At 37.8% G+C, this 26755-nt stretch overlaps 1 protein-coding gene across 8 annotated transcripts in view; it reads right to left on the bottom strand.

Annotated features, from left to right (window-relative positions):
* SLC25A21 (solute carrier family 25 member 21) overlaps positions 1 to 26755 on the bottom strand; it is a 489133-nt gene that overhangs the window by 15900 nt on the left and 446478 nt on the right. For 7 of the 8 annotated variants that reach the window (XR_005216541.1, XM_037834862.1, XM_037834865.1 and 4 more), the window contains 3 exons: positions 24826 to 24885; positions 21380 to 21487; positions 9226 to 9390 (listed from right to left, as the gene is read on the bottom strand). Coding sequence is in view for 7 of the 8 variants with exons in the window: in XM_037834862.1 (XP_037690790.1) it covers positions 9226 to 9390; positions 21380 to 21487; positions 24826 to 24885 (333 nt within the window). In the remaining variant the exon portion in view is untranslated. The remainder of the gene's footprint in view (positions 1 to 9225; positions 9391 to 21379; positions 21488 to 24825; positions 24886 to 26755) is intronic. The other variant, XM_037834868.1, reaches the window with a different exon arrangement.

Here is a 26755-nt window from a genome sequence, read left to right on the forward strand (position 1 = left end):
TAAAGTGTTGTCAAGTGTAAAATAATGTTGAAGGTCTTACCCACTTAGTTCAAATTATGAAATACATACAATGGCAAAATGGGTTATGGCTTAAGTATAATAGTTATCACTTAATTATTTTCTCTCTCTTTCCCTCTTATATATATACATATTCACTTGGGTAGATAATACTGAGAGTCAATTATGTCATTGAATAGTATCATACAAAATGAGAAAAGTATTTACATATTTCCTCAGGAACCCAATAGGATTTTTCTGTTTTGGTGTCCTCTAGCTGTTTCTTTTTTCTTTTTCTTTTTCTTTTTTTTGGCCTCAACAAAGGCATTGACCCCAAGGAAAACTAACAAATCCAGGTTCCCAAAACAAAACCAAATTCTAAAAGTTGAGAAGTCAGGGCAAGGACACATTGAGATTCTTTGATATGGAGGTAGGCAGATGATCCAGAAGAAGGCGGCTTTGAACCAAGTTTATTTCATGAGAGTCTACTTCTGGAGTTCTTTTATAAATGAAACTTTCCCACACCCATATAGCTCCACTTATGCAAAATGTTTGCTAGACATACCCCTCAGTTAAATCATTTAAGAAGAGTAAACATTTCTGAACCAGGCTGGCCCAGTTAATCTTTGCAGCCTCTACTTCCTCCTTCCTCCCCTGGTCCACCATATATCAGCTACTCTCATTCTTTATCTACTCCCTGGTCTCTGAACCTCTTTCTGCATCAGGGAAGTTACACACTGTGCCAGTTTGAATGTATTATGTCCCCAAAACGCCATTATCTTTGATGCAATCCTGTGTGGGCAGACATGTTAGTTTTGATTAGATTGTAATTCTTTGAATGAGTGTTTCCATGGAGATGTGACCCATCCAACTGTAGGTGATACCTCTGATTAGATAATTTCCATGGAGGTGTGGCCCCACCCATTCAGCATGGGACTTGATTAGTTTACTAGAGCACTATATAAGCTCCGACACAAGGAACGAGCTTGCTACAGCCAAGAGGGACACTTTGAAGAATGCACAGCAACTGAGAGAGGAGCTGAAATACAACCTGGGATCAGCAGACGCCAGCCACGTGCCTTCCCAGCTAACAGAGGATTTCCGGACACCACTGGCCTTCCTTTGGTGAAAGTATACTTGTTGATGCCATAGCCTGGACATGTTTATGGCCTTAAGACTGTAACTTTGTAATCAAATAAACCCTCTTTTACAAAAGCCAATACCTTTCTGGTGTTTTGCATTCCGGCAGCATTAGCAAACCAGAACACACACCTTATTCTTCTCTCTGTCTAGTCTGTTCATCCCCTTCATCTTGGCCTGATTACCCCTCATCCTTGAGGCTGCAGCCTAAACATCCTTTCTGAAGGAAAGCTTTTCTTACACCCCCACCCCCACCCCCAACGTCTGCACCATGGGTTTAGATTAGGATCCTTTGTTATAAATTCTCACAGCTTGACAGCTGTCTTTCACGACACTTACCACAATTGCAATGATCTATTGTCAGTCTCCTCTACTAGGCTGTAAGCCCCATTAAGGCAGGGGAAGTGCTGATTCTTAGGAAGATGGTGCCCAGCAAATGGTTGATGTTCCATGAATGTTTTTGGAATGAATGAATAGAATGAAACACTGAGAATCTAGAGCTCTTGGCACCTCATTTCCATCCACTTGGGTGATGCCTGCTTGGGAAATTGGGGTCTGAAGTTTAATTAAGAAGTTGTCTGAACTCCTGGTCCCTTTCTCACTGCCCTCCCCGATGCCATCTCCACCCCTACCACCTAGTCCCAGGGAGTCTGTGCAAACTGCCAATGAAAGATACTGCTTTTCACCACAGAATCTTGTCACATCTCCTGGAATTGTACAGATAATACATACTTATAGTTTTCTCCCAGGGATTTACCAGAAAGGAGAGCTGTTCTTAACGAAACTTTAATGATCTTGCCCTTCCCATCACCGGATGATCGGTAAGACTAATGATCGAGTAAGACAGAATCAGAAAAATAAATGGTCATCAATTAAATCCTACTAGGATCTAATTCTACTGAGATTCTTTTTTTCGAAATACAAACAGCTCAGTCTAAGGTCTCCACTTGAACCCAAAAGGGTATTTTTCACTCAGCTCAGTGCACACCTTTGGGACGGTCATAGCTCTCAGTCACAAAACTAACACATTTCCACATTTCTTCGGATAAACTGACATGCTTCTGGCACTATCCTCAGACTTTCTACAGAATTTACAAAACAAATAAAATATTAAAAACCAAAAGAAAAACATTTGCATTTCTAAAAGGCAATCTACTATGGCTATTACATTAGTAGAAAATAAACGGTGTTTGACTTAATGCTCTCTGTAGTAAAATGACCACAGGGACAGGTCTAAATGGTTTATTAAGTAAGAAAGATTGAACATATGAAAAATTGCTCACTCTTAGAAAATTTCTAACCCACACATGTCGTTTATATCATGGCAAAATTCAACACAGAAGGCCGATTGTTTTTGGCAAAAGTAACCTGCAAACATCCTTAATTAGGATGCAAACTGAAAGCACAATTTAATACTGTTGACAGTCATGAGCTTTAGACAGGGATGTCTATTTATTATTTTTACTATTATTTTAATTATGGAATATAAGAAAAGCAGTAAATATGGAAATATAAGACAAAGTTATTAAAACATGTGGCATTTTAATCTTAGAGTTCTCATTTGCACGTCAACATCACAAATAACATGCTCTGAATATCCCCAACTTGGAATGGGAATGAAAAAAATTGTTTTTGCAGTGCAAGCTTATTCCCAAGGATATTTGAAAAAGATGTCAGCATTTAAGTTAATCAATATCGGTTTCTAGTGGGCTGTACTATGAAAAGTGATGGCCTCTTTCTGGGGAGAAGGGATAATTCTTTCTACCGACATTCCATTCTGTCTACTGCAAGATGTAAATGAATGTCTCGGTTAAATGAATTCTGTGGTCAGTTAATATTCAAAGCAGTCTTTTCTCTAGTGTAGCCAGTTATTCACCATTCAATAGGACCAACTGACTCCTAAAAATAAATCTGAAAGAAAATAGCATTATTTTCAATAATTGGTAATGTCAGTTCTTCCAGGGCCATGTTTTATAATCCTGTGTTTCTATGGATTACAGACTAAGATCATGAAAAGGGAGGATGAAGATACAGGTCTGAATGAGGTAAAAGAGAGATGTGGTAATATTATCAGGATATCCCAGTTATTTCACTTATCTAAATTTTGGTGACCAATTTAACAGTTAATTTATATCTGACAAAATCCATGGCAAAATGTTGAGTTAAAGCGTTACATGGTACAATGGAAAGAGTTCTGGCCTCTGGTTCTTCCCCTCCCCCTGCTGTGTGACCTCAGATAAACTTCAGTCACTTTTGCCTCTGGATTTAATTTCCCATTTCATTTCCTTATCTGAAAATGACAGTTATTGTGATGAGGATCAAGCAAGATCACAGAGCCTACAAAAATTGTTTTAATAGTATGAAATGGCACAGAAAGTCAGGACATTTCTGTAACAATTTGAAAAATGTATCTACCTGAGATCACCCATCTGAAGAGTTCAAGTTAAAAAACTTCTCTTTCTCAGGGGTAGATGTCTGACCTGAGTAATCTGGGTTTACTGTTTCAAGTTCCCACTTTACCTCTGTGGCTTTAGAATTGAGTAAAATGGAAAAAAAAAAGTAAACTAGGCACTCTGTTTATTTTATGAGGTTATGTTAAAATTTTCACTGATTTATTTCCTATTATAAAATTAATACATACTTAATGTAAAAGCTTCCAACAGTTTAAAATGGTATAAAGAAACAGTACTTTCACCCCATGGCTGCTCACTTTCTCCTGCTTGGTCTAGAATTCTCTTTCTCTCTCTCACACACACACAACTCCTCATTCCCACTTCCCAGAGATAATCATTATGATCAGTTTCTTATAAAATCAAATACTTTGAAAATAGAAAACATTGCAAGATTTTATGGCTTTAAAAATATATTAAATGAAAGAAAAATCTACAATTACCCCACATTAGTCAGAATTGGTAAAATCTCAAATTCCCGTGGTACAACAGAATGGCCAATTGTTGGGTGAGGGAATTGAAACAATAACCCCATAAACAAACTGTCCAAAGTGTATGGCTAGAGACAGCTCACAGCAAAGATGGAATAAAGCCTTCAAGGAACGCCACCTCCTCCTCATGGTTTATAACAACTTGATGACATTCCTCAACATGTTTTAATGATTATCATACCTTCCCCTTCACAAAGGATTGATTTATTATGGTTTAAATTTAAAGAATACTGGTTTCCCAGATTTGAATCAGGCTTAGATTATAGAACACATAAAATCAATGACTTTTTTCTAGGCAAGAAAATACATAGTGTTCATTTTAGTGAAAAAGTAATAGTCCTGGGGGAAAATTCCTCATACAAAGTTCTACTTACTATTTCTACCCCACGTCTTGTCTCACCACGTCTACTCCTCCCCAACTCCCACCATCATCAGCACTTGTATGGCACCTTAACATTCACAAACGACTTCACATATTATTTATTTTAATCTTTAAAACAATCTTGTCAGATAGAACAATTTTAGCTTTCTAAGTTATGAATAAAAAAAAACTGAAGCTCAGAGCAGTGAAGTGATTGGCCCAAGATTGTTCAACCTGTAAGGGACGGAGCATTCCCTTCTCATCCAGGTATACTGATGACTTCTCAGTATTTATCTCTAGCTCAGATCTCTCTTTTCATTTTGGATATGGGTTTGACTCACATTCAACCAATGACTCAACATCTGCACTTCCGCGTCCCAAATGCAGCTGAACTCATAGTGACCAGGCTAAGTCCATAATAATCTCCCACAAATCTCATTCTCTTTCAGTGGTTTTCCTTCTCAGTGAATGATGTCATCATCCTTTTCAGTTATCCAAGTCAAAAACCTAGGCACAGCCCTACGCCCTTCCTTTTCTCAACATGCGTATCTACTCCATTATCACACCCTATAGACTTTGCCTCCTGAATATTTCTCAAATTGGCCCATTTCTCCTCATCTCCAGCATGAGCCTAAAATCATTTCTGTGTATGTGCTCTGCCTTTCCCTCACCAACCGCCACTCCATCCATTCTCCACACTGCAGCCAGACTGATCTTTTACAAGCAGAAATGTGATCAGGTAATTCCTCTGTTTAAAATCGTTTGTTGCCTTCCCAGTGCTCGTTAGATAAAGAAAGAATTCTCAGCGTGGCCTCTGAGAGCCAGTATTACCTGACCGCTGCGTGTAGTATCTCTAGCCACATTCCTGCCCTTGCCCTTTTGTTTTAGCCACACGGGCTGTCTTTTATTTTATCCAAGACACCCAGCTCCCTCCCTCTTTAGAGGCTTGGCAACTAGATGTTCCTTGCATCTGCTGTCACCTACTGAATTCTAACTCATTCTCAGCTCGAGTATCATTTCATCAGGGAAGCCTTCTCTGACCACCAGGATTACATTAGGGTTACCTGTTGTGTGATCCTGTAGCACTTTTCCTTCATCATTTATAATTGTGTGTGTGTTTGTTTCTGTCTGTTACCTCCATCGCCTTGTAAGCACCATAACAGCTTCTCATCGTTGTGATCCCTGGAGCCTAGCACAGCCTTGGCAAATGTTAGACACTCAATAAAAATGTGTTAAATAAATGACTGAAAGCCAGGATTCTAATTGAAATCCACTGACCCCAAATTTTAGGTACAGCATTTCCCCTACACTCCAATCTAGAGACCCGAGTGCCTAGATCTTTAAGTGCAAAGGAACCAGCTGGTTCAGCTTGGAAACTTACCTCTGAGCCACACGGCACATTTCAGCTTTGCCAGAGGTTTACAATTTAAAACCGATGATAGTCAAATATGTAGAAAGTAGGTTGTCTTCCTCTACTGTCCAAGTATAGCAAATTACAATGGAATTTATTTAAATTTCAGTTTTTTCAATGAAAAATGATATTTCACTAAACTCCTTATTATTTTGTACATGAGATGGGGTGAGGAAATGAGGTGTTATAGTCATGAGTCCTCAATTCTATAAGAATTATAACACAATCAAAATTAATTCCCAAGCTAAAGTGAACAGAATGTATCCTTTCTTTAAAGATTCAGAAGATACTTTAATATTCTGCAGGGTTCTGATTAACAAATTGACTCTTACTTGCTAGTATAACCTAGTTAACTGAGAATTCCTTTGGCAAAATGCTGGTTGATAGTTCACTGAATATAATTAGAAAAAAATGAACAGATACTGGATATAATGTGACTCCAGCAGAATAGTTCACCCCACACCTTTTCTGCTCTACTTTATTCTCTGGAGTTTCTCTTGGGCTGTGGGAGCCTATTTTCACCGCTGAACTCATCATCAGGATTTTGGCTACTGCCAACAAAGTTGTCTGCTCCAGAGGTCCACTGAGGCCACTTAGGAAAGCTTATCTTGGCAATATGGGGACCTCCATTTTCAGAATCATTTCCCCAAATAAACATTTTACTTTCTTAATACAAAGACACTATTGTGTTAATGTGACCTTAAAATGCCTAATTCTTTTCATTCTGGAGCTCTATGCTTCGGGTCAGACTCACTAAGGTTCTAACCATAAGCCCTTCAGCTATAAATTCTCTCCCAGCCACCTTATAAACTGGTATTAGCTAATATAGTGACTCTCTTAAATGCAAACGCATCCTTTAGTATCTGGTTAAAAGGCAATAATAATAATAATAATAATAATAATAATAATAATAATGACAACAACAATCCTTCCTTCTTTATTTCCTTCCTTCCACTAATTTATTTAATATACATTTATTGGGGGCTTACTGTGTGCTGGGTACTGTTTTAGTTGCTGGGGATATAGCAGGAAAGAGAAGAAGAAAGAAAGAGTAAGGAAGGAAGGGAGAAAGAAAGAAATGACTAAGTCTCTGTCCTTATAAAGCCTATATTCTCATATAGCCTTTATAAATGGAAATGGACAACGGTGGGAAATAGTTCAGGAGCTGATATGCTGAGAGTGATGCTAACATACTGCAAAAGTTATATCTATATCTGTACCTATACCTATCTACAACTCTGAATTTTAAAATCTTCTTCCTTCCCAGTTTGAAGGCTAGAGAAACTAATTGTTTTTAAATATAGTGATTTATCCCACATAAAATTTGGTGGAGATTTATGCTTAGACTAGTAGCCCAAGTTTGGAAAAGCCAAATTTCAGAATTTGTGAAATATTTTTCAAACATGAGGTAGAATAAGAAATGTTATTTTTAATTAATAACTGCCAATATGATGTCTTTCTAAGCAAAAGGTTCCATTCTCGTTCAATCTCCTGTTCAAGTGACTATTCCTGAGTCTTCTCGAGAATGCAGCAGTCTCTTAGTCATCTGAGAGTACCCAGGGCTCAGCAGAGTGCCTAGCAGTAGGTGCTTAATAAAACTGTTTAGTGGTGTGAACATTATGTTCAGATTATTAGCAAGGCTGGGTGTGAGAATGGCAACATGAATGGGGCCCTCCCATGATTTCAGAATACCATAATGTCTTTAAAAAAAGAAATGAATACTTAAGCATCTGTTTAAAAAAAAATGCAGAACACTTAATAGCTTGCTTACCACATAATCTAGTTGTAGAATGAAGTTTGTACCTGTGGGTTTCTTTTAAGCATTCAGTAACATTTGACTGTATATAAATCTTACTGTTTTTTCTGAATTTCCTTCTTAAATATAACCAAATTCATTATATTGAAATAATGTATTTGTATATTATAATAAATATACAAATATTTATATAATCCATTTCGTCTGTTTCAAGCCTTTAAACAGTTGAAGAAACAGAGGGACAGACACTTCACCCATGTTATAAGGATTACACGTCTCAGCTTCATGGGTGTGTGACTTGTGTAGTCACACAGGGTCCTGCACTTTGAAGAACCCCACGTTTGATTTAATGTTCTACTATCGCTGGCTTGAAATTCTTATTAATTTTTGAACAAGGGCCTTGCATGTTAATTTTGCACTCGGCTCTGCAAATTATGTAGCCAGTTCTTGCTAAAAAAAATCTCGAAGTGTTGAGTTCTCACCCAGGAACAAGAGGTTTAGACTACTTCATTTCTATAGTTCATTGGCTCAACAGCAGAAGAGCTCTGAGGGCCGCAGGAGTCAGAATTGTCAATCAACATACACTGTGGCCAATCAGCAGAGACTTCAGGCCAACAAAACATAAGCTTTTACTCAATAAATGAGATTTCCAAATACAGTGAAACTTGGTTAACAACTGTGGTCAGTGAAGCTGAGGCAATGCCAACAGATGGTTAATGTGGAACATGCCTTGGGTTCAGCTGTCATTTGGGGTATGCCCCAGCCTTTACTAGAACTCAAGGGATAGTTGGGCAAAGTCAGGTAGAACCAACTTTATTGAAAAGTCTGGTGATAGTCATATCTGAAATATTTTTGTGGTTTATAAAAAGGCCATTGATAGTTTTCTAGGAAGTGAAATTAAGAATTGAACCTTAGTGAGAAGCTGCCTGTGTGTGAAAATATTTGCCCAACTAGTGCTTGTCAGGATTGCATTTGGGGTTCACAAGTAAACTATTTGATGGTAGGGGAAAATGCTTTGATGCTATAGCTAAAAAGATGCTCAGTTTTAAAGCACATCATGTGCTGCTTTTATCTTGTAGAATAAGTTGAAGGGCTACTGGTGCTTATAGCTACCATTTAAAAATTACTACTTTTGCATCAAAAGCAAATGATCCTAGAAAAGTTCATTTACTACTTACCCTAATTAAACTAAATGAATTTAAAAATTAATGTCTAGGTAATATTTAGGCTGACAATTTTATTGAAACTTTCAGCTTGCCTGAGAAAGCTAAACTTCTGAGATAAAAAGTAAGCAATAACATAATTTCTAGAAATTCCTATTAGTGATAAATGGAAGGCAATCAGATGTAACAGTATATTCTTCAGGAGGATGAATTTTGGTGTCTCATTTGGGTTCAAGCCTATGCTTTGTTTTCTGCGTGACCTTGGGCAATTTACTTGATCTTTCAAGTCTCAGTTTCTGGATTTGAAATAGGAATAATGACATTCCATCCATAAGGCTGAGGTAAGGATCAAATTAATATAGTGGATGTTAGTATTCAGCACAATGACTGAGATAAACAATTGTGGCTATTATTATTAATAGGGTTTCTCTTCCAGGATTTTAATTGATTAGTTACCTTATTGACAGGAATCATATTTTTGACATTGTAGTAGAAGCCAAAATAAACCATGTTGAAAACCCCATGACGTCCCAAGGTTGCAGTGAGTCCTTTGTTGAGGCCCTGGAGTCCAAAGCCATCCTTCTTAATGATGTATCTTGCATAACCTACAGTGGATGGTTGCTGCAGGAGAGACAAAGCCAGAAAGAGCATCTTTGCGACTGTGAAATAAAGTAAATTACCGTCTTTGCTTCCCTTCAAGCCAGAATTAAGGACTTTTTTTTTCTTAATCCCGAACATGAATAATCATGCCTAGATTTGTGCTTTTCTAAAATTACAAAACCCAAAAAGTAAACAAAATTACATGCATAACAATAGGCCATACAGGGAAGATAGCTGGCAAAGAAATAAAAAGCATCTTTGGTGGAATTAGTGAAATTCATGTCATACAGTAACTATCATCAACTTTAACATGTAAATAATTGTTTCCAAATCTTGGATTATCCACACTAATGGAGGGGAGTGGCCTATAGATGGATTACACAAGGCTGAAATGCCTTGACTGCTGGAATCCAGTCTGCTGCTACTTTTGGAACTTGCTGAAGAGCTCACTTTAGTTTGCCCTGGGGTTTACAATTCATTACAATACAATTACACCAATTCATTTGAGTTTTGTTTTTTTTTTTAAAGTTGAGTGATTGTTTCCTTTTTGGAGGAGTAGCACAAAGGATATCTCTCCTCATATTTTGACTGAATAGTAAATAGGGGAAAAAGTTCACTGTTTTAATTTTCTTTTTTTTGCTCATGAGGCAAGCACTGACATGACATTTGTTTGATATTTCACCTGGAGCAGGGTGCTGGCATGGCCATGGCAGTCTGACGAGCTTTCTGACTAAAACTGCTTTCTTATTAGCTGATGTGCAATTAAGGTTATGTGAATAGAACAGAACAAATTCATTGAAAGCCTTTCATCCAATTTGTATTTATAGCTATCTAATTAGCATGATACATTTAAATGAGCTTGTTTATATAGTAAATCCTATGGTTTCTGCTGGTAAGTGCTTTAAGAACTCTAACCAGCTCCAATTGTACACCCAAGTTCATCTTTTCATGCAAGAGTATTAATTACAGTAAATTACATTAACCTGAAGGAAACCCCTTCTTGTAACATAACAAAACCATGTGAGACTGTGTCTTAAAACAATAAAAGACATTTTATTCTGGAATAGCAAAAGTTCTCACAGGGTTAAAGTTTACTCTTTCCTCTACAAAATAGGATTTTTTTGTTTGTGTTCCGGCACATTGCCTATGAGTCCCAATTATTTATTCTGGTTTTCAAAATAGACTCAAGGACAAGTTGAGCAGAAGCTCATTTCTGTTGGAAAGATCCTGAGAGAGCTGAGCAAACCGCCTGGGCGCTGCTCTCTTGCTCTAAGGAAGGTAACCTGGAGGGAAGGGGAAACAGTCCTTCTGGGGATGTGAGGAATAGGCAGATGTGAAGCCACCTTGGCCCACACTGACCAACACCAGTGCTGCCTACATCCCACCTAAGCATTCTCTCCATCCTCACCCACTCTGAGAACCCCCAAGGGCAGGAGGGACCAGAAGCTCAAGCCATGCAGGTTCTAGAGCAACAAAGGAACCAGGGGCTTTGAATGAAAGAGGAGATTAACATGGTTTTCCCTAAAAACAGGCTTACTGTTTAAAAATTCTAGTTCATTACAACTAGGATGACTGAGCTAAGTATTAATTTGGATATCATTTTTTCTCATCCACTTGAAAAGAAAAGACTTCTACTAGATTTTGGTGAGGGTCAACAGATATTCAAAGGCCTGGCAAGCATTTTCATATATGTTACTAGGTACCTGAAACAGAGTTAGGGCTCATCAATGTTAGCCATTATCACAGATGCTTGGTATCATCTTATTAAATCCTCTCAATAAGCCTGTGAGATAGGTATTATTATTATCCCCATTTGACAGATGAGGAAATAAGGTTTACAGGTTAAGTTACTTGCCCAAGATAATAGAGTAAGTGGAGCATCAGAACTCAAACTGAGGCCCCCTGACTCTAAGTTCATGCTTTTATACATTACTTACTTCTGAAATCCTAACAGTTTATCTGATTGCTTCTCTCAACAGCCCTGTAACATGAGCAGCGTGTATATTTTCCTCATTTTGTGGGTGAGGAAACCAAGGATTGATAAGTAATATTCCCAAGGTAAACCCTGGTAAATGGCCTGACCAGAAGTTTGCATCTAATCCAGTGTTCTTTTCACACTGATTCTTGTTATATATTGGCAGTCAGATTTTCAGAGTTTCATAATCCAACTGATACACAAAATAGATATGTAATAGCCTCTGGATTAAAAAAAACCCTGAACTCTAATTCCTATAAAAATTATAAGTAAAAGTATGACAATGTGTTTTTTGTTTCATTCAGGGACATTGTATCACACACATGTAGGCAAATATTTAATTAGAAAGGCAAAACATGACTTCCACTTAAATAGGAAAATAGAGAATTATTTTGACTAGATCTCTGTAAACACAAGGAATTTTACTAAACTTATTTGATTACTAGGCTTCCATTTCAAAACAAAATGGTACTCATTAGCACCATCAGCCAAATGGTTCCAACACTATCCAACTTAGCAGGTCTGTGTTGAGGGAGAGCCCAGTTCCGATTCCTTCTAATATTTAGATTCACTCCAATCTTCATATTTAGTTACCAATTGTGGGCCAAGTTGCATTCTTACTTTTCCAGGTATACTTTTCATTGTCTGTACCAGGGCTGCCTGCATGGAAGAATAAGTGGATTGGGGTATGGCTAACATTGTGATACCACACTGCTGTCTCCACATGGGTTATAGAAATCTTCAGTTCATAGGTAGCTGCCGGAAGTATTTCCATTTGAAGTAACTCAAAATCGTAACGTTCATTTCAGCTATTGCCAACAGCTAGTTCTGAGAACTCCATGTCCTCTCATACATGTATCTATTCCACAAATGTCTATTGAGTACCTTAAAGGTGTTGTGCACTGTGTAGATGCCTCACACCACACTTTGCTCATACACTAGAAACCTAATGAATGTTTTTGATTTTTATTTGGAGAGATATGCCAATAATTTTTTAATATCTACATGTGAGAATATTCCATCATGGTTGTGGGATTTGGAATAAAAATGGACTCAAATTTTTGTTTAAAAGGAGTCGTTGAGTGTTTAATTAAAAGAGAAGGTCCTCTGCTCAAACAATGCTCTCAGGCACCACTCTGAGGCACTGATTCCTTACTCTCCGAGAGCCCGGTGTTACCAACAAATCATCAAGATGACTTATGGCAGCGTCAGCTATTTTTTCTGGAGTTCTTCCATCCAACTACTGACCATAGCCGGGTCTGATGAGCTTGTGTCAGGCAGAGGTGTTAGACAGCAGGCATTGTTCCCTGGGTAAACAGTGATCAGAGTCTGGCCAACAGGTCCAGGCCATGGGATGCGTCAGTGGATTTCCTCCCTCTCAAAAACTGGAGAAGAGCTCCAGGCACACCATGTCAAAAGACAGCACGCTCCACATGCTTTCCTCCACTTGCGTCCTACGGCAAGGTGAATTTTGTTGCATTTGGAGCCAATGGAATAAGGGTGTTGCACTAGATTGAATTGCATGGTTGAAAGCAAACCGGATGAGATCTTTACACAATGGGGTGAGTGTCCATATCTGGGCCTTCACAAAAATATTGATTTGTTAAAAAAGAGGAGACCTAGTTGCCACATACAGGAAGGAAAATACTTGTGATCTTCAGGAGACAGAAGATCACCTATGCTTTTCATTACTCAAATGAGGTCTTGAAGCATTTTCATAAATTTGAAAAAAATAAAAAAAGCATACAATTTTTTTGAGACCAAAATGTAAGTGAAAGGAGAGGAATCAGATTCAGAAGCCCACATTTTATACATTTCTTTAGCTTAGATCTTTCTTTTATCCATCATTACAATTTCTTTTAACTGGGCATAGTTATGGACAAAAAAGACAGTACCCCAAACATAATTATATTCTATCTAGAGTTTAAGTTTGATGGACAGGTTTATTTTTAATAAATCTGTTAGTGGAGAACAATTTGTCTTGTGAGTAGAGAATAATTTGCTGTAAACAAACTCTCCCAGATTCTAAGCCACAAAGCTATGTCAGCACCAAGGTGCTGCCCAATAAACATCCTTGGTGGCTGCACTGGGCCCTCCAGGTGAGCAGATGTTGACAGTGTTTGTGCCTGCACAGTTGGCAGAGTAGGGGCAAAGCACAGCTGGCTTTGCCCTGTTGTGCTTTGCCCCTGTGCTAGTAGTGACTGAGGATACTGGTAACAAGGAAGGAACTTTTCTTCTTCATGGTTCCAAAAATGCTTTCTTTTGATTTTCTCTTGAAATTCTTAATTATGCAGGTTTTTTTCACCCCAATCGAACGAGACCCCTATTTTAATACTCAGTTCCTTGGAACTACTAACTTCATTGGACTTTATTTTCCTAATCTATAAAATGGGGACAAATCCACCAACCTTACAGGGATAACATGAGGATCTGAAATATCAAATGTATGTGAATATAGGGAGAAGTTGAAGGATTCACAGTGGTTACTAGTGAAATGAGATTGGAGGGAGGTGTTGGTCGAAATCATCAATTACTTTTTTTTCTCTATTGTTCTGTATTACTTGGTTTTTGAAACAACTATTTATTACAATTGTAATTTAAAAATTATTGAAATAAAAAAATCCTATAAAGAAAAGAAAAACCCAGTAAAGCATCTTGCATAGTGCTTGGCATAAAATTGATGTTCTCTAAATGGTAGCTATTATCATTACCTCAAAGTCTTGACTCTGAAAGAAAAAAATCCAGAGTTCCTGGCACAGCTGAATGGAAGACTGAAGTTTATTTTCTGTTCATGATAATAGAAAATTATCTTGGCTGCTGCCTTAGGTATTGTTGAAAGATAACTATAGGAATGGATTCATATACATAATTCACTTTCTGCCCACAAGAATCATAGACTGGAAAGAAATAATTTAAGTACTGAACAGTTGCCAGGCAGTGTTTCACATAGTCATGCAGGAATATTTTGAACCTAATACATCATCATGATTGCTGACATGTCCTTGAAGCTGGCTTCTCATACTATCTGTAAACAGAGCCACACACTCACTCTCTGTATAGCTCAACCTCTACTTTCTCTCTTTCTTGGAAGAGATGAACATGAAATACAGTCCTTCTGTTCACTTTAAGCTGACCCTGCATAACATAGTTAAATTTATTTAAATATTTATTGATTGCTTATGGAGCAAACAATGACTAAGCTTTGTGATATCATGTATTATCTAACTGGTCTCCATCAGATTATTAAGTTTCCAGGATGATGTGCATGGAATTATATTTAGTGGCTATCCAAAACCAGAACTAAACTCTGAACTAATTTTTAAAAATTCCTATTGCTAAAGATTCTATCATCAATTACACATTTGCTATCTGTTCATTGATCCTTAAAATCATAATCATAGAATGAGTAGGTAGAAGGCTAATTATTCCCTTCTTGGGCTGAACATCTTTATAGACTAAAGGGAGGTATACAGGCTTTTGCAATTTCCTAAAGGTTTGGTTTCGTATTTGGGGGTGAGTGATTATGTTCATATGTAACATAGACAAAAATGACGGAGTAGAAAGGAAACCTGTGCCCCAGCCACACATCAGAGGCAAATCCTATAGACCTCAAGGGAAGGAAAACATAATCCTTTAGCCACATAATAACTTTGAAGTAGATTTCAAAGTGGAGAGAAAACTGGGAAACAATTCACACAAGATTTTGCTCCTGGGGAGAAATTCACATTTTGCAGACTAGCAGAGAGCATGCCAGGCAGAACACCACTTGGTTGAGCACAACTGATAGGTGACTTCTAGTTTTTACACATAGATACAAAAAACGATGCACCCAGTTAGAAGCGAGAAAGGTCCTATAAGGACAATAAGCTACAAAGTCACTTTTTGGAAAGACTGGATGTATAAACCATCTTCAATTGAGAAATCCTTGGGCAAGCCTAGTCCAAAACCAGAGACTACAAACTTGGGTTTAGTGTGAAGGATGGGGGAAGGGGATTTAGGCTTATTTTGATTTTATCTGAACATGCTTTCACACTCACTGAACCAACCAGAGCATGACAAAGCTGTGATTACTTTGCTCCCCACAGAAGGTCAAGCAAATTTAAATTAGAGACCGGTTTTCTTTATTCACTGTGAATTTTAAGATGCTGGCTAAGGGTCTGGTATTGGAATTGGAGGAAGTGTGGCAGGGATTTGAGTGATACGGTGCTAATTTAAAAAGTGGAGGTGAGACAAGTACAGCTATTGAAATACTTTATTCAGAAGTCTGAGGGATTTCGGGAAGGTATCAGAAACCAAATTAACTACAATTTCCTTTAAATTTTTAGACTAGTTTATGGCTAAACTGGGTGGAAAGGCCTATTTTGTGAGTCACATACTTATGCCTGCCTAGAGAATCAGCTCTAGACCACAGAGGGGAGACCTTGGGCAGCTGGAACAAGCAGAGTGCCTGCCATTCCTGGGGTGTTTTGATGGGAATTGCACTTGGGGCCCCAAGACTGCAATTCCCACCACTCAGCTACCAAGAACATAACAGAAGCACCTTCTGTTCTCGGTTGATACTGCCTTTGGACCCCAGCAAAGGGGCCCCTGCCCTTGACTCCAGGTTTCAGAGGGCCCTATTCTGGCCCTTCCCTGGCCATGCCTTCCCACAGAGCCAAGGGGATATCCATCCAGAGCCTACAACCCCTCCAGCTAGTTCACAGTGAGACCTGTATATGCTTCTCCCCTGGCCATTCCTCCTGAGGACAGATTATGAGGTGAGGTGAAGGTAGAGGGGTCACTGATTACAGGGGTGAGGGCAGGCGAGTGGATGGAGCTTGGACAACAACTCTATGATTCAGTTAATAGTATCACCATTTAATAGATAAGGATACTGAGCCTCAGTGAGAGCAAATCCCTTGTGCAAGATTCTAATTGTCATGCTCTGTATATCATCACTGTCTTCCTTTGGCTCCATCTCTACCACTCTGTCATTACCTAGAAGACTTTAGTTGTAATATGAAGTGGAATATTGACTACTGTTGCCCTAGGCTATCTTCCACTGCACTGAGTTCTCGGGAAAGTTTCACGTTTAAAGGACCACATTGAGTCACTTACTCAGGCTGAAGAAATAGTCACACCTACTATTAACCGCACAGAATTCCATGGTGGTTCATGTCTAAGATGTGAGGGTAGAAGGACTAAACAGAAATACTGCCTGAGAAACTTATACAATTAGCAGGACAAGAGCTATCTATGTGCAATATAAGGCTTCTATGGGAAAGCTGCTCTAGTTTTCTTAAAGGTGGTAATGGAGCCATTTGGCCATTCTGCATACAGTCCATCCATTGAGTAGTCCATTGACTGAAAAGACTGAGAATGAGCTTAGTTCACAATCTTCCATGTGAAGTGACTAAGAAGGCTTGATCAAGAACGCCACATTAACTTTACAGGACTATACCAGAGGAAGAATGCCTCAAAAGTGGCTGAATTTTTCCCAAGTGACCTCAAATGTTTTTAGCTTCATCTCTAACTTCTGCTCTTCTATACTAGTCATTTCCAGCAAATAAATATTCAGCTACTGCTGTTTATGACAGTGGACAGTGGACCTGCATGAGTTGAAAGACCCTGTGAACAGGCATTATAATTAGGCTGCCAGTCCTTAAGCCTTGATAAAGATTTCAGGCTGAATGAATGGCATCTGCACTGAGAAGGACCTAAGGAGAACAGAGGGAGATTGACCATCGCTCAGTAAGCCGTTATTATTTTATTTTATTTTATTGTGGTAACATATACAGTATGTATAACAAAGTTTGTCATTTTAATCATTTTTAATTGCCCATTTCAGTAGCATTAATCACATCTACAATGTTGTGTTGCTGTCACCACCATCTGCTACCAAAATTTTTTCATCATCCCTTACAGAAACTCTGTACCCATTAAGCAATAACTTCCCATACCCCCATCCCCTCATCCCTTCGTAACCTCTAATCTACTTTCTATCGCCATGAATTTGCTTATTCTAGATACTTTGTAAGCTGTTTCTGCTTCCATAGCTGGGCTTAGCGGTGACTGCTCAATATTAATGGGAGCAATATCTTGAGGTAAATTTCTCTATTTAAACACAAGAATTTATAGATCAGCTTACATATAGAAATAGCTATCATTGTTGAGTGCCTGCCATGTGCCAGATGCTGTATTAAGCCCTTTACACATATTATCACATTTAAACTCATAAAAAGACCTCATAATAGTAACATTTATCATACAATCACTATAAGCCAAGCATGTTAGGGACAGCTTTATATAAACTGTCTCATTTAACCCTTATTACACCATTCAATATAGCTATGACTGTTATTCTTCCCAAGCAAAAGAGGAAACTGGGTTATAGTCAGCATAGGAAACATGAGGCTGACAGATAGTCAATAAATGAGATCTCCCTCCAGGACTTGTGCTTCTAACTACTACACAGCAATAACTTGCTTTAAGGTAGAAGGACTGAGTGCCCCTGTTTCACCAACAAGGGGACTACAAAGAACTTGTTCAAGGTCACACTGTTCAGAAATGGTTAAGAATGTGGTGGGAATGTAGATTTGTCTTTCCTCAAGCCATTTCACCATCTGCCTTCCTGTTCCATACCTGTTTATATTTGTTCTTCAATAATTTGTTAGAAATAATCCAGTAGGAAAAATTGGGGGTTCCTCCTACTACACATAAAATCACAACTAAGATTATGCAAGGTTGAGCCTCAAGATGGGCCAGCAAGTCATACCCGCCTGAATCATCTGAAAAGGTCTTCACCCAAGGGTGGCTGAACACTCCTAGGAAGCCATTAGAGGCATTTCTTTTCGATTACATACTTTTCTGCTTCATATTCTGTATTTTCTAAATTTTCTATAGTAAGTAGGCATTACCTTTAAAGCAAATGTTCACAAATAACATATGAATGCATTTCTCAAGTTAAAACATTCAACTATGCAGACAAAGCCTTTCCCTGCAACTCTTGGCTTTCACTCCCTCATCCCAATCTCCTTTCCAGAGATAACCACAGTTAGACGTTTTGTACGAATTCCTCTAGACCTTGCATTCTTTTATATGGTACCCATCCCCTACATGTGGCTATTGAGCCCTTGAAATGTCCTAGTTCAAATTGAAATGTGCTGTAAGTATAAAATACACACCGGATTTTACAGACTTACTAACAAAAAAAAATGCAAAATATCTCATTAATAGTTTTTATATTGATTATATGTTGAAATTATAATATTTGGACATATTGGGTTAAATAAAATATATTATTAAATGAATTTCACCTGTTAAAAATATAGTTACTAGAAAATGGGGCACACACTACATTTTATTGAACAGCACCGCTCTAGAGTTGATAATTTTTAGTGTATTTACATACACTTAGATGTATATAGAGAAATACCTAGTTTTGTGGTGTTTTATACTTGGATTAGAACTTCTTTGAAAAAAGAAGTATAATCTCTAAATGCAATGGATGGTAAATTAATTCCTTTCTTTCTCCCTTCCTTCCTTCCCTTTCCCCTCTCTCCTCCCTCCCCATTTCTTTTAAACTTCTTGACAACCTACAAAGCCCTCCAGTAAAGGAATCAATAATTATTCCAGGTCATACAACTGCTGAAGTAAGCACAACTAATTAGTTTACTAGATTAATTTATCACTGGTACAGACTTATAAAAGGTTAGACCCTTGTTGGATAAAACAAAGTGCTAATCAAAGGAGGAAGGCACAGGTGTCTTTGGCATTAATGGGTCCTAGACAAAAGACATATTATGAAGCAGTGGCATTTGCCCAAAATGACCACTAGTTATTTAAAAATTACTTAATCCAAATTTTCTACACTTATCATGTTATCCTTTTCCCTCAGACTTTTTTAAAAAATGGGCTCAATCCCATTACCTTATGTTGAGTGACCAGCCACTTCTAAACACTTTTCCATCTGATCATTCCTGGAGGGCTTTGTAGGTTGTCAAGAAGTATGAAAGAAACAGGGTGGAAGGAGACAGGCAAAAGGGAGAGGAAGGAAAGGAGAAAGAAAGGAATTAATTTAACGTCAATTGCATTTAGAGATTATACTTCCTTTTTCAAAGAAGTTCTAATCCAAGTATAAAGTGCCACATTAAAACATCAGTTCAGTTAACTGAATCCTCATAGCTGCTGTAAATAAATGCTGACACATGTGTGTGACCCATATGATCACTACTTCACTAAGTTTTGACTAGCTGAAGTACATATTTTATAATGTACCTAATGGATTTTATTTTGTCTAAGCAAATATCTGACAATGTCCAGTTCAGTGGATTCTGCAGAAGAAATGCCCTTAAACAAGCTCCCCTTAACCCACCCCTGACTTACAAAAATGGCTGAACATACACAAATAATTTACATAGGCGGCAGTCTTGTAAGTGAGCGGGGAGCACACACACATGCAGCACATTCTTCTGCCTGGCTTGAAGGGTGTTTATCGTGTTCTTGCAAGACCTTAGCACATGCAAAACATTAGCGCCTCTTACTTGGCCTCAGTGTAGAACCTCCCTGAGGTCAGAGGAGAGAAAAAGAGCATTAGGCAAGAGCAGAGGTGCTGCGATAACTCTCAGGATTTCCATCCCTGGGAGTGCTCCTTGGTGTTTTGTCTCATTTGTGCCCCTGTGGGCCCTGTGGGCCTTGGTAAATGACTGCAAGTGACGGCTGTTCATTACTGCCCCAAGACAACCTTCCCAATGGGTAAATGGAGCATTGGATGAGATGCTCCCAAGTTTTCTTCTACCTGGCAATTCTCCAGACCTAACAAACCAAGTTTTCTCTGAGCATATTCCATGAGGGCTATTTTAAATGTTCCATATTGGTTGGACATTTGAAAAATGTTTTTCTTTTCCTCCTATTCCTTAGAATGCTTTTCCTTCTTTCAAGGAAGAATAGAGAGAAAGCAAAACAAACAAAAATGAGGGGAATACGGAGATTTTAAACCTTTTTTGAAGTACTATATATCACTGCAATTGAGACAACCTTTTGAAATAAAAAAAAGTCCCCTGAATTCAGATTGACTTCATCTGAGTAGATACCATCTGCTGGAGCAGCCCAACCCTGTCTCCCCAGGTCTTGGCTGCTACAGGTGAGCAGGGCTCCCCCTCCTTCCCAGCACTCCTGCCCAAGCAGCTGCCAGGGAACTCTTCAGCAGTATAGCAGGCAGGAAGTGGGGTGGGGTGAGGGGTCTCCACCCATTAGCAGCTGCTTAAGTAGTAGGCAGGGGAACTTTTCGACAGAAAAATTCAGGTCAGCAGATATTCCAAACCAATTTGTATCACATGCTACCCAGTTGTGGAATTAAATTAAAATGCTAAGAAATGACCTGGAATGCCAATCCCCTCTGCTTTTCCCTACTTGTGTTTGGTACCCAAAGGAATAAAACAAAAGCAGTTGGACTTGGTGGCTTAAAGGGAATTATTAAGCAACTGGAAGGAAGTAAAGGTAGAACACACCAAAGGAAACTGTCTTCATGGAATATCATGTACCAATGATTAAATGTCAAGACCCATCATTGTCCAACTGGTGATGTCTACACAGGTTTAGTGACTTACTCATTCAGATTTAACCAGAAGACAAGCTTGACAGATTATCAGAATCTTTAGGGGAGGGGGATGGATGGCATGGAGAAAGGAGTGAGGTAATTTTTAAAAATTATTTCACAATTAAAAAAGCCACGACAATATTACCATCTCAGAGCCTATTCTAGTATAATGTAAAATAGAAGTTTTGCCAAAAGTAGGAAAAACATTTCCAAATAAGTCACCATAGATTACATTTCAACTCTAAAATAAAAACATATAAACATGTGTTTGTCCATCAAACTTTAGTGCATTTTTAACTCTTTCCTCATGGAAGAAATTTGACTTTTTCTTATGCTACTTCCCTAATGATAATTTACTACAGCTTTAGCAAGTAAATAATAGCTGGGTTCGTATATATATATATATTTAAAATAATTTTTAAAATTCCCTCAATAATAAGAAAACATTAAATGGTTACCTCTGCAAATGAGTTCCGATTGGCTTGCAAGCCAACTTTTACTACCTCAAAAGGGTTAACCACGATGGCTTCTGTTAGTCCAGACCCCAATCCAGCAATGGCAAATGTCTAGAAAATCAATCAACCAATGCTTTAAAACAAGTTATCATGTGTATTGGGTTAAGCATCCTATTTATTACACCATGCAGCTAAATGTTATGATGAGAATGGAGAACCCTACATAAATGCACTGTATACCATTACTAAACCACTTTAGTTTTTGATTAGATGCTGACAATTCATGAAGAAGAAATTACAGAAGCCACAAACCACATCCTAGCAATTCAAAATAAAATGTCGAAGTTCCATCAACGACTTTTTTTTTTAACTAAAAGAAAAGCTGTTTTACGATTTAAGGTGGACATTAAAACATATGTACATACAACAATTAAAAGAGAGTTTGATTTGTAAAAGAGAGCTTCATTTTTAAATATCTACTTAAATACATTTATTGAGCACATAAGGAAATTCAAGGAGCAGAACCACAAACGTTTATTAAAAGCTAAATTTCAAGTAACAAACAGCATAGCTGGAAGCATTTAAATGTCTAGTCATGTTCCTAGAGTCACTATTCTAGATTAACAAACAAAAATAATGTTTTTATTCATCCTTTCCCTAGTTTTTTTTTTAAACTGGTAATTTCCATAAAAAAGCTGAGATCAGAAATGGCTAGGTTATTCTGAGGTGCTCAACTAAAACCTAGAACATTTATCAAAGGATGACTGCATGCCAGCTTCTTATTTGCTACCTGCAAAGAAGTTCTGAAATGGGAAAAACAACTTCCTAGAATTTTTCGCTAGGTAGACTGATTAAAGCTTTTTCAGAAAAATCTGTAGCAAAAAAATAACCACCACAAAAATAATAAAAAGAAAACCCCAAAGCAGAAAAACAAAACAAAACAAAACAAAGCCTCAAACTTCCAAAACAGTTACTGGAAAAAAATTAATTCTTAATTCCCAGGTAGTACTATATGCAACTAAGAAAAGAAAAAAGCCAACGAAGAGTTAGGAACAGATAACTCTAATTAAGGATCTCTGGTATTTTCAAAACAGGAGAATAAAAGAGAGAAGGGAAAAAGGAATATTCTATAACCTTCTAAGGGGAGGCAGGGTAGAAGAAGAACATGATCCAGATGCAGGAGGTCTGGGTTCAGGTTCTGGTTCTGTCACTTATGGGCTATCTGACCACGGTCCCTGCCACATATGGTAGTTTGTGCATGGAAAAAGTGCCCAGCCACCAGGGTGTGTGGAGCCTGAAATCTGGCCTGCACACTGCTTGTCAAGCCAGAGCTCCGGAGAGGCAGAAGCTGGCAAAAGGGGCACCTTTTCATTGTTCATGCGAAGACACCATGTGTTAGCAGCAGCCCTGTGTATAAATCACTTAACCTTTTTAAGTAGTGGTTTTCTCATCTGTAAAGTAGAGATAATAATATTTAATCTCCCTACCTCACAAGGTTATTATGAGGGTCAAAATAATGTGTGAAAACCCTTTTTAAAGTACTATACAAACACCATTGCTCTTGGTGTACATAAAAAACAGAGAGAGAGAAAGAGATTGCACACAGATTCTAGGAGAGAGGGAAAAACTAATGATGTTTTCCTTTCATCCCCATTCATTATGATTTTAACCATATTTGTATAGGGTAACATACCAAATATTTTATTCATTTATCTCAGACTTCCATCATGTAAGCCAAAAGTGGGAAAAAAAAAAATACTAGTCCCAAGCTCTTCTGACTGGGAAAGCTAAAATCCAGATGTTCAGGATTTTATTACTTACTAAGTTCAATCTTCCAAGTAATTCACTTTTTTGTTCTCCTATAAAACTCAGCTAAATTTGCTGTCACAACTGGTGTTCAGCAGTCCCTTGTCAAAAGAATTGATCACCTATCAGCAGATCCTGTTACTTAGATTGTTCCAGAAACCAATGTCAACTGTCCGTTTCTAACCTCCTCGGCTTTTCATGTGAAAGCACCAGGGGATGTTTAATGTCCGTTTAAGTGCTTAGCCATATCAAAAAAAAACTGGAATAAATCAATTCAAGAAAAGAGAAACACTGTATATGGTTTGCATGCATTCTGTTTTAGAAGCAGGAGTGGCCAAATGCTTTTCTGTTTCAGTTCTCAAAAGAGTGGAAAGAACTGCTGGATACAAAGAACAGCTCGTGGCCCTCTGGAGACCACATATACATATTTTTTTTTTTGTCTCTTGCTAGGAAGCTTTCAATTCCCGTTTTACCAAGACGTTTCAAAGTTAAGAATGACACTAAAGGAAGACAGCGAGGAATTAAAAAAAAATACTTAGCTAATTTTAGAACTCGTCCTACACTTCTCCTTTTCTCCCAGGCCCTCCCTCACTGCCACCTTGCTTAGGCAGGAGGCTGGAAAAGAGGTTTCTTTGTCATAATAGAAAGTGATAGTATCAGATTTCTTAACAGGATTCTTCCCAGAAAGGGGGTTTGTATTTTTTTTTTTTTAATTAATTAAAGTTACTTTTCCTTGGACAATCTATTTGGTAGGGCAGATATTCTGAAACAAACTTTACAGGTAAAGTAATTAAAGACTCAAAGCTTAGAATATTGCCTCTTTGGTTGAGTTTGGAGATGTATTTCAGCAGGCAAACTGGGGGATTTTCCTAGAGGCTGGAAGGTACATTGGAGGGCCAATGCAGATTTAATTTAGCTTAGTTTTGCAGATTTGGAGGGGGAATTAGTGCATTTGCTCTCCCCGGGGCTCTTCTTGCACACGTATTTGTAGAACTCATTTGGTCAATGTAATTTAACTTGCTTTGTGAAAAGTGGCAAAGTTACCCAGAAGGGAGGGGGTGGTGTAGGGAAATGTTCAAATCACCAAGTAATTTTCATGTAGTAGCTGAGATGCATCATTGTAAGATCACTATTTTCCCTGGTTGAGTTGTTTACAGCCATTCCTATAAAAGGCCCTACAGTCTGCATCTGACCACAGAGTGATATTATTGCAAGCACCCTGAAGTCCAAGAGTCCTATATTTACTACGGGTTGAGCAAAAGCTGGAAAATGACCTATTAGGAAATAATCTAAGGCATATTGACTTTTGCATAAATAGATATGTACAGAATATGTGTAAACATATGCATGTATTGGCTTTAAAAGAGTCTTTGATAAATGCACTATATATCATATATTATTGACCAGATCTCACATGGGCCTTTCCACACGAATCATTATTAACATAAATTCATCACTAGGAGCTATAAAATAGCCAAATTGTGAGTTATTAGGAAGATGGCTTTCAACAAGTAGCTGAACATTGAATAACTTGAATTCACATTTTAGGAGCTGGGCTTGGGGGAATCAAAAGGGTTTTTGTTTCCAGATTTTATTTTGTGAAATAACACATACACTTAAGTATAATAAATACTCTCACTTACCAATGCTGGTGACAGTGACACATATCCTAGCAATTTCTTATATTGCTCAAAGGTGAAAAACTGTGAAACAAAACCAAAACCAGAGATTTATAACAATTTCCAGCAACAAACCCTTTAATTGACTCGAATTTCTTTAGTAAATCACTATATTAACCAGCATTTAAAATATGATAAACTATCTAACAGTTTTTAATCTGGTCTTGGGTAGTTGCTATTGGATCTTATTTTAACATTCACATTTTCAAATGGGCTATAATAACCTACAGAAGAGCTGATGGTATCCTTTACAGCAGTAAATGAACCATACAGCTTCCATTTACCATGACCATTTTCAGTTTCCCCAGATATCAATAGACTTCTTTTCTATGGCAGTGATTCAGAATTATAAGCGTAGGAACCTGAAATCTTTGGTCTCCTATGTTTTCTCTATGAACTGCTTTCCCAGTGAGTGCTCAATTTTCTGACCCGCTTGTAAAAGATATCCACTTCTCAGCCTAAACTTTTTATATTTCTCTGTCTCCCTACTATTCCATGGATGCTGTAAATACTAAGTGATGATTAAGATACTATGGTAAACATGGGAAAGACCTGATGAGGTCATCCAGTTCACCCCATGCCTTAAAGTAAGACTGACCTCAACCTAAATGAAGAAAGAGAGCTGTTTATTCTTTTTTTTTTTTTTAATTTGATGATGATGATGAAGATTTTGTTGATTCCTTTAGTAGATGATGTTTAGTGTAATTTTTTCTGCAAACTATTTTCTATGGAGGTAAATTTAATCAATCAGCTTGAAGAATATATTAAAGATTCATTTTTTCCCTCTCTTTCTATAAGCTATATTTTGGGAAACAATTCTGCTTGAACGTGACATTTTGCTCCTAGATACTCTGGCAGGTAGCTGCCAATATCACTGATAAGGCATACTCTTAGGTCCTGCTAGTGTCTGATCTAAAGCCCCAGAAATGGCATGGGAATTAAATGATCCCAATGTTTTCTACTCTTTTACTTTACAGCCCAGTAAAATAGGGCAAGGAAAAATACAGACTTTGAAGCCAAATAATACTCTGTTGTTAGAAAGAGGTGATTCTTGTGGACATGGCCCTAAGGAGTCTTTGGGCTGCTCCAGAGTCATACCACCAGACAGATTTTGATTGTTTTAAAGACCCTGAAACTGTTTTTATGCCATGGTCTTTTAGATCAACTATGGACGTAGACTTTTCTAGAAAAGGGAGTCATTCATTTACTCATCCAACAAATATTTATTGGGTGCCTCTATGTTCTAAGCATTAAAGCATTGGGGATGAAGCAGTAAACAAAGAGAAAACCCTGCCTTCTTGATGGATGGTGATTCTACATTCTCGGGGATGCTGATAACTCTGAAACAAGCCTGGTGTTAAAATAGTACTACTCACCAGGGATTACCACTGTTCTGATGAGATCTGTACTACAAACCATTAACCATGGAAGAAAAACTGTTATAGTCATAGGCTTTAAAGATAATTTATGTTTCTTACATCCTTATTATCATCATCACTATTCTTTGCAATCACCTTGTCTGGATTTTGCAGTGAGCAGTCCTGAGACTGAATCCAGGCTATGCTACTTAGCTTTTAAAGTGTGGGCAAGTTGTTTAACCTTTCTAATCTCCAAGAACACAAAATCTACCTTTAGAGTTGCAGTTAAATAAGAGAATTTAAGTAAAATTTCTTGACATGCTTGGCACACAGGACACTTCCAGTAAATTTTAGTTTCTATTTCTTGGTTCCTTTGGTTACTAATGGAGCCCTAAATGCTTTGGTTATATGTGCCACTTGTTGAGAACCTACTGTGGTCCAGGAAATATACTAAGCGTTTTGCATGTGCATGCTGGTTTGGATGTATTATGTCCCCCAAAACACCATGTTCTTTGATGCAATCTGTGGGGGCAGAT

Source organism: Choloepus didactylus, chromosome 4 (assembly GCF_015220235.1).
Source record: "Choloepus didactylus isolate mChoDid1 chromosome 4, mChoDid1.pri, whole genome shotgun sequence".
Lineage (NCBI taxonomy): Eukaryota > Metazoa > Chordata > Mammalia > Pilosa > Megalonychidae > Choloepus > Choloepus didactylus.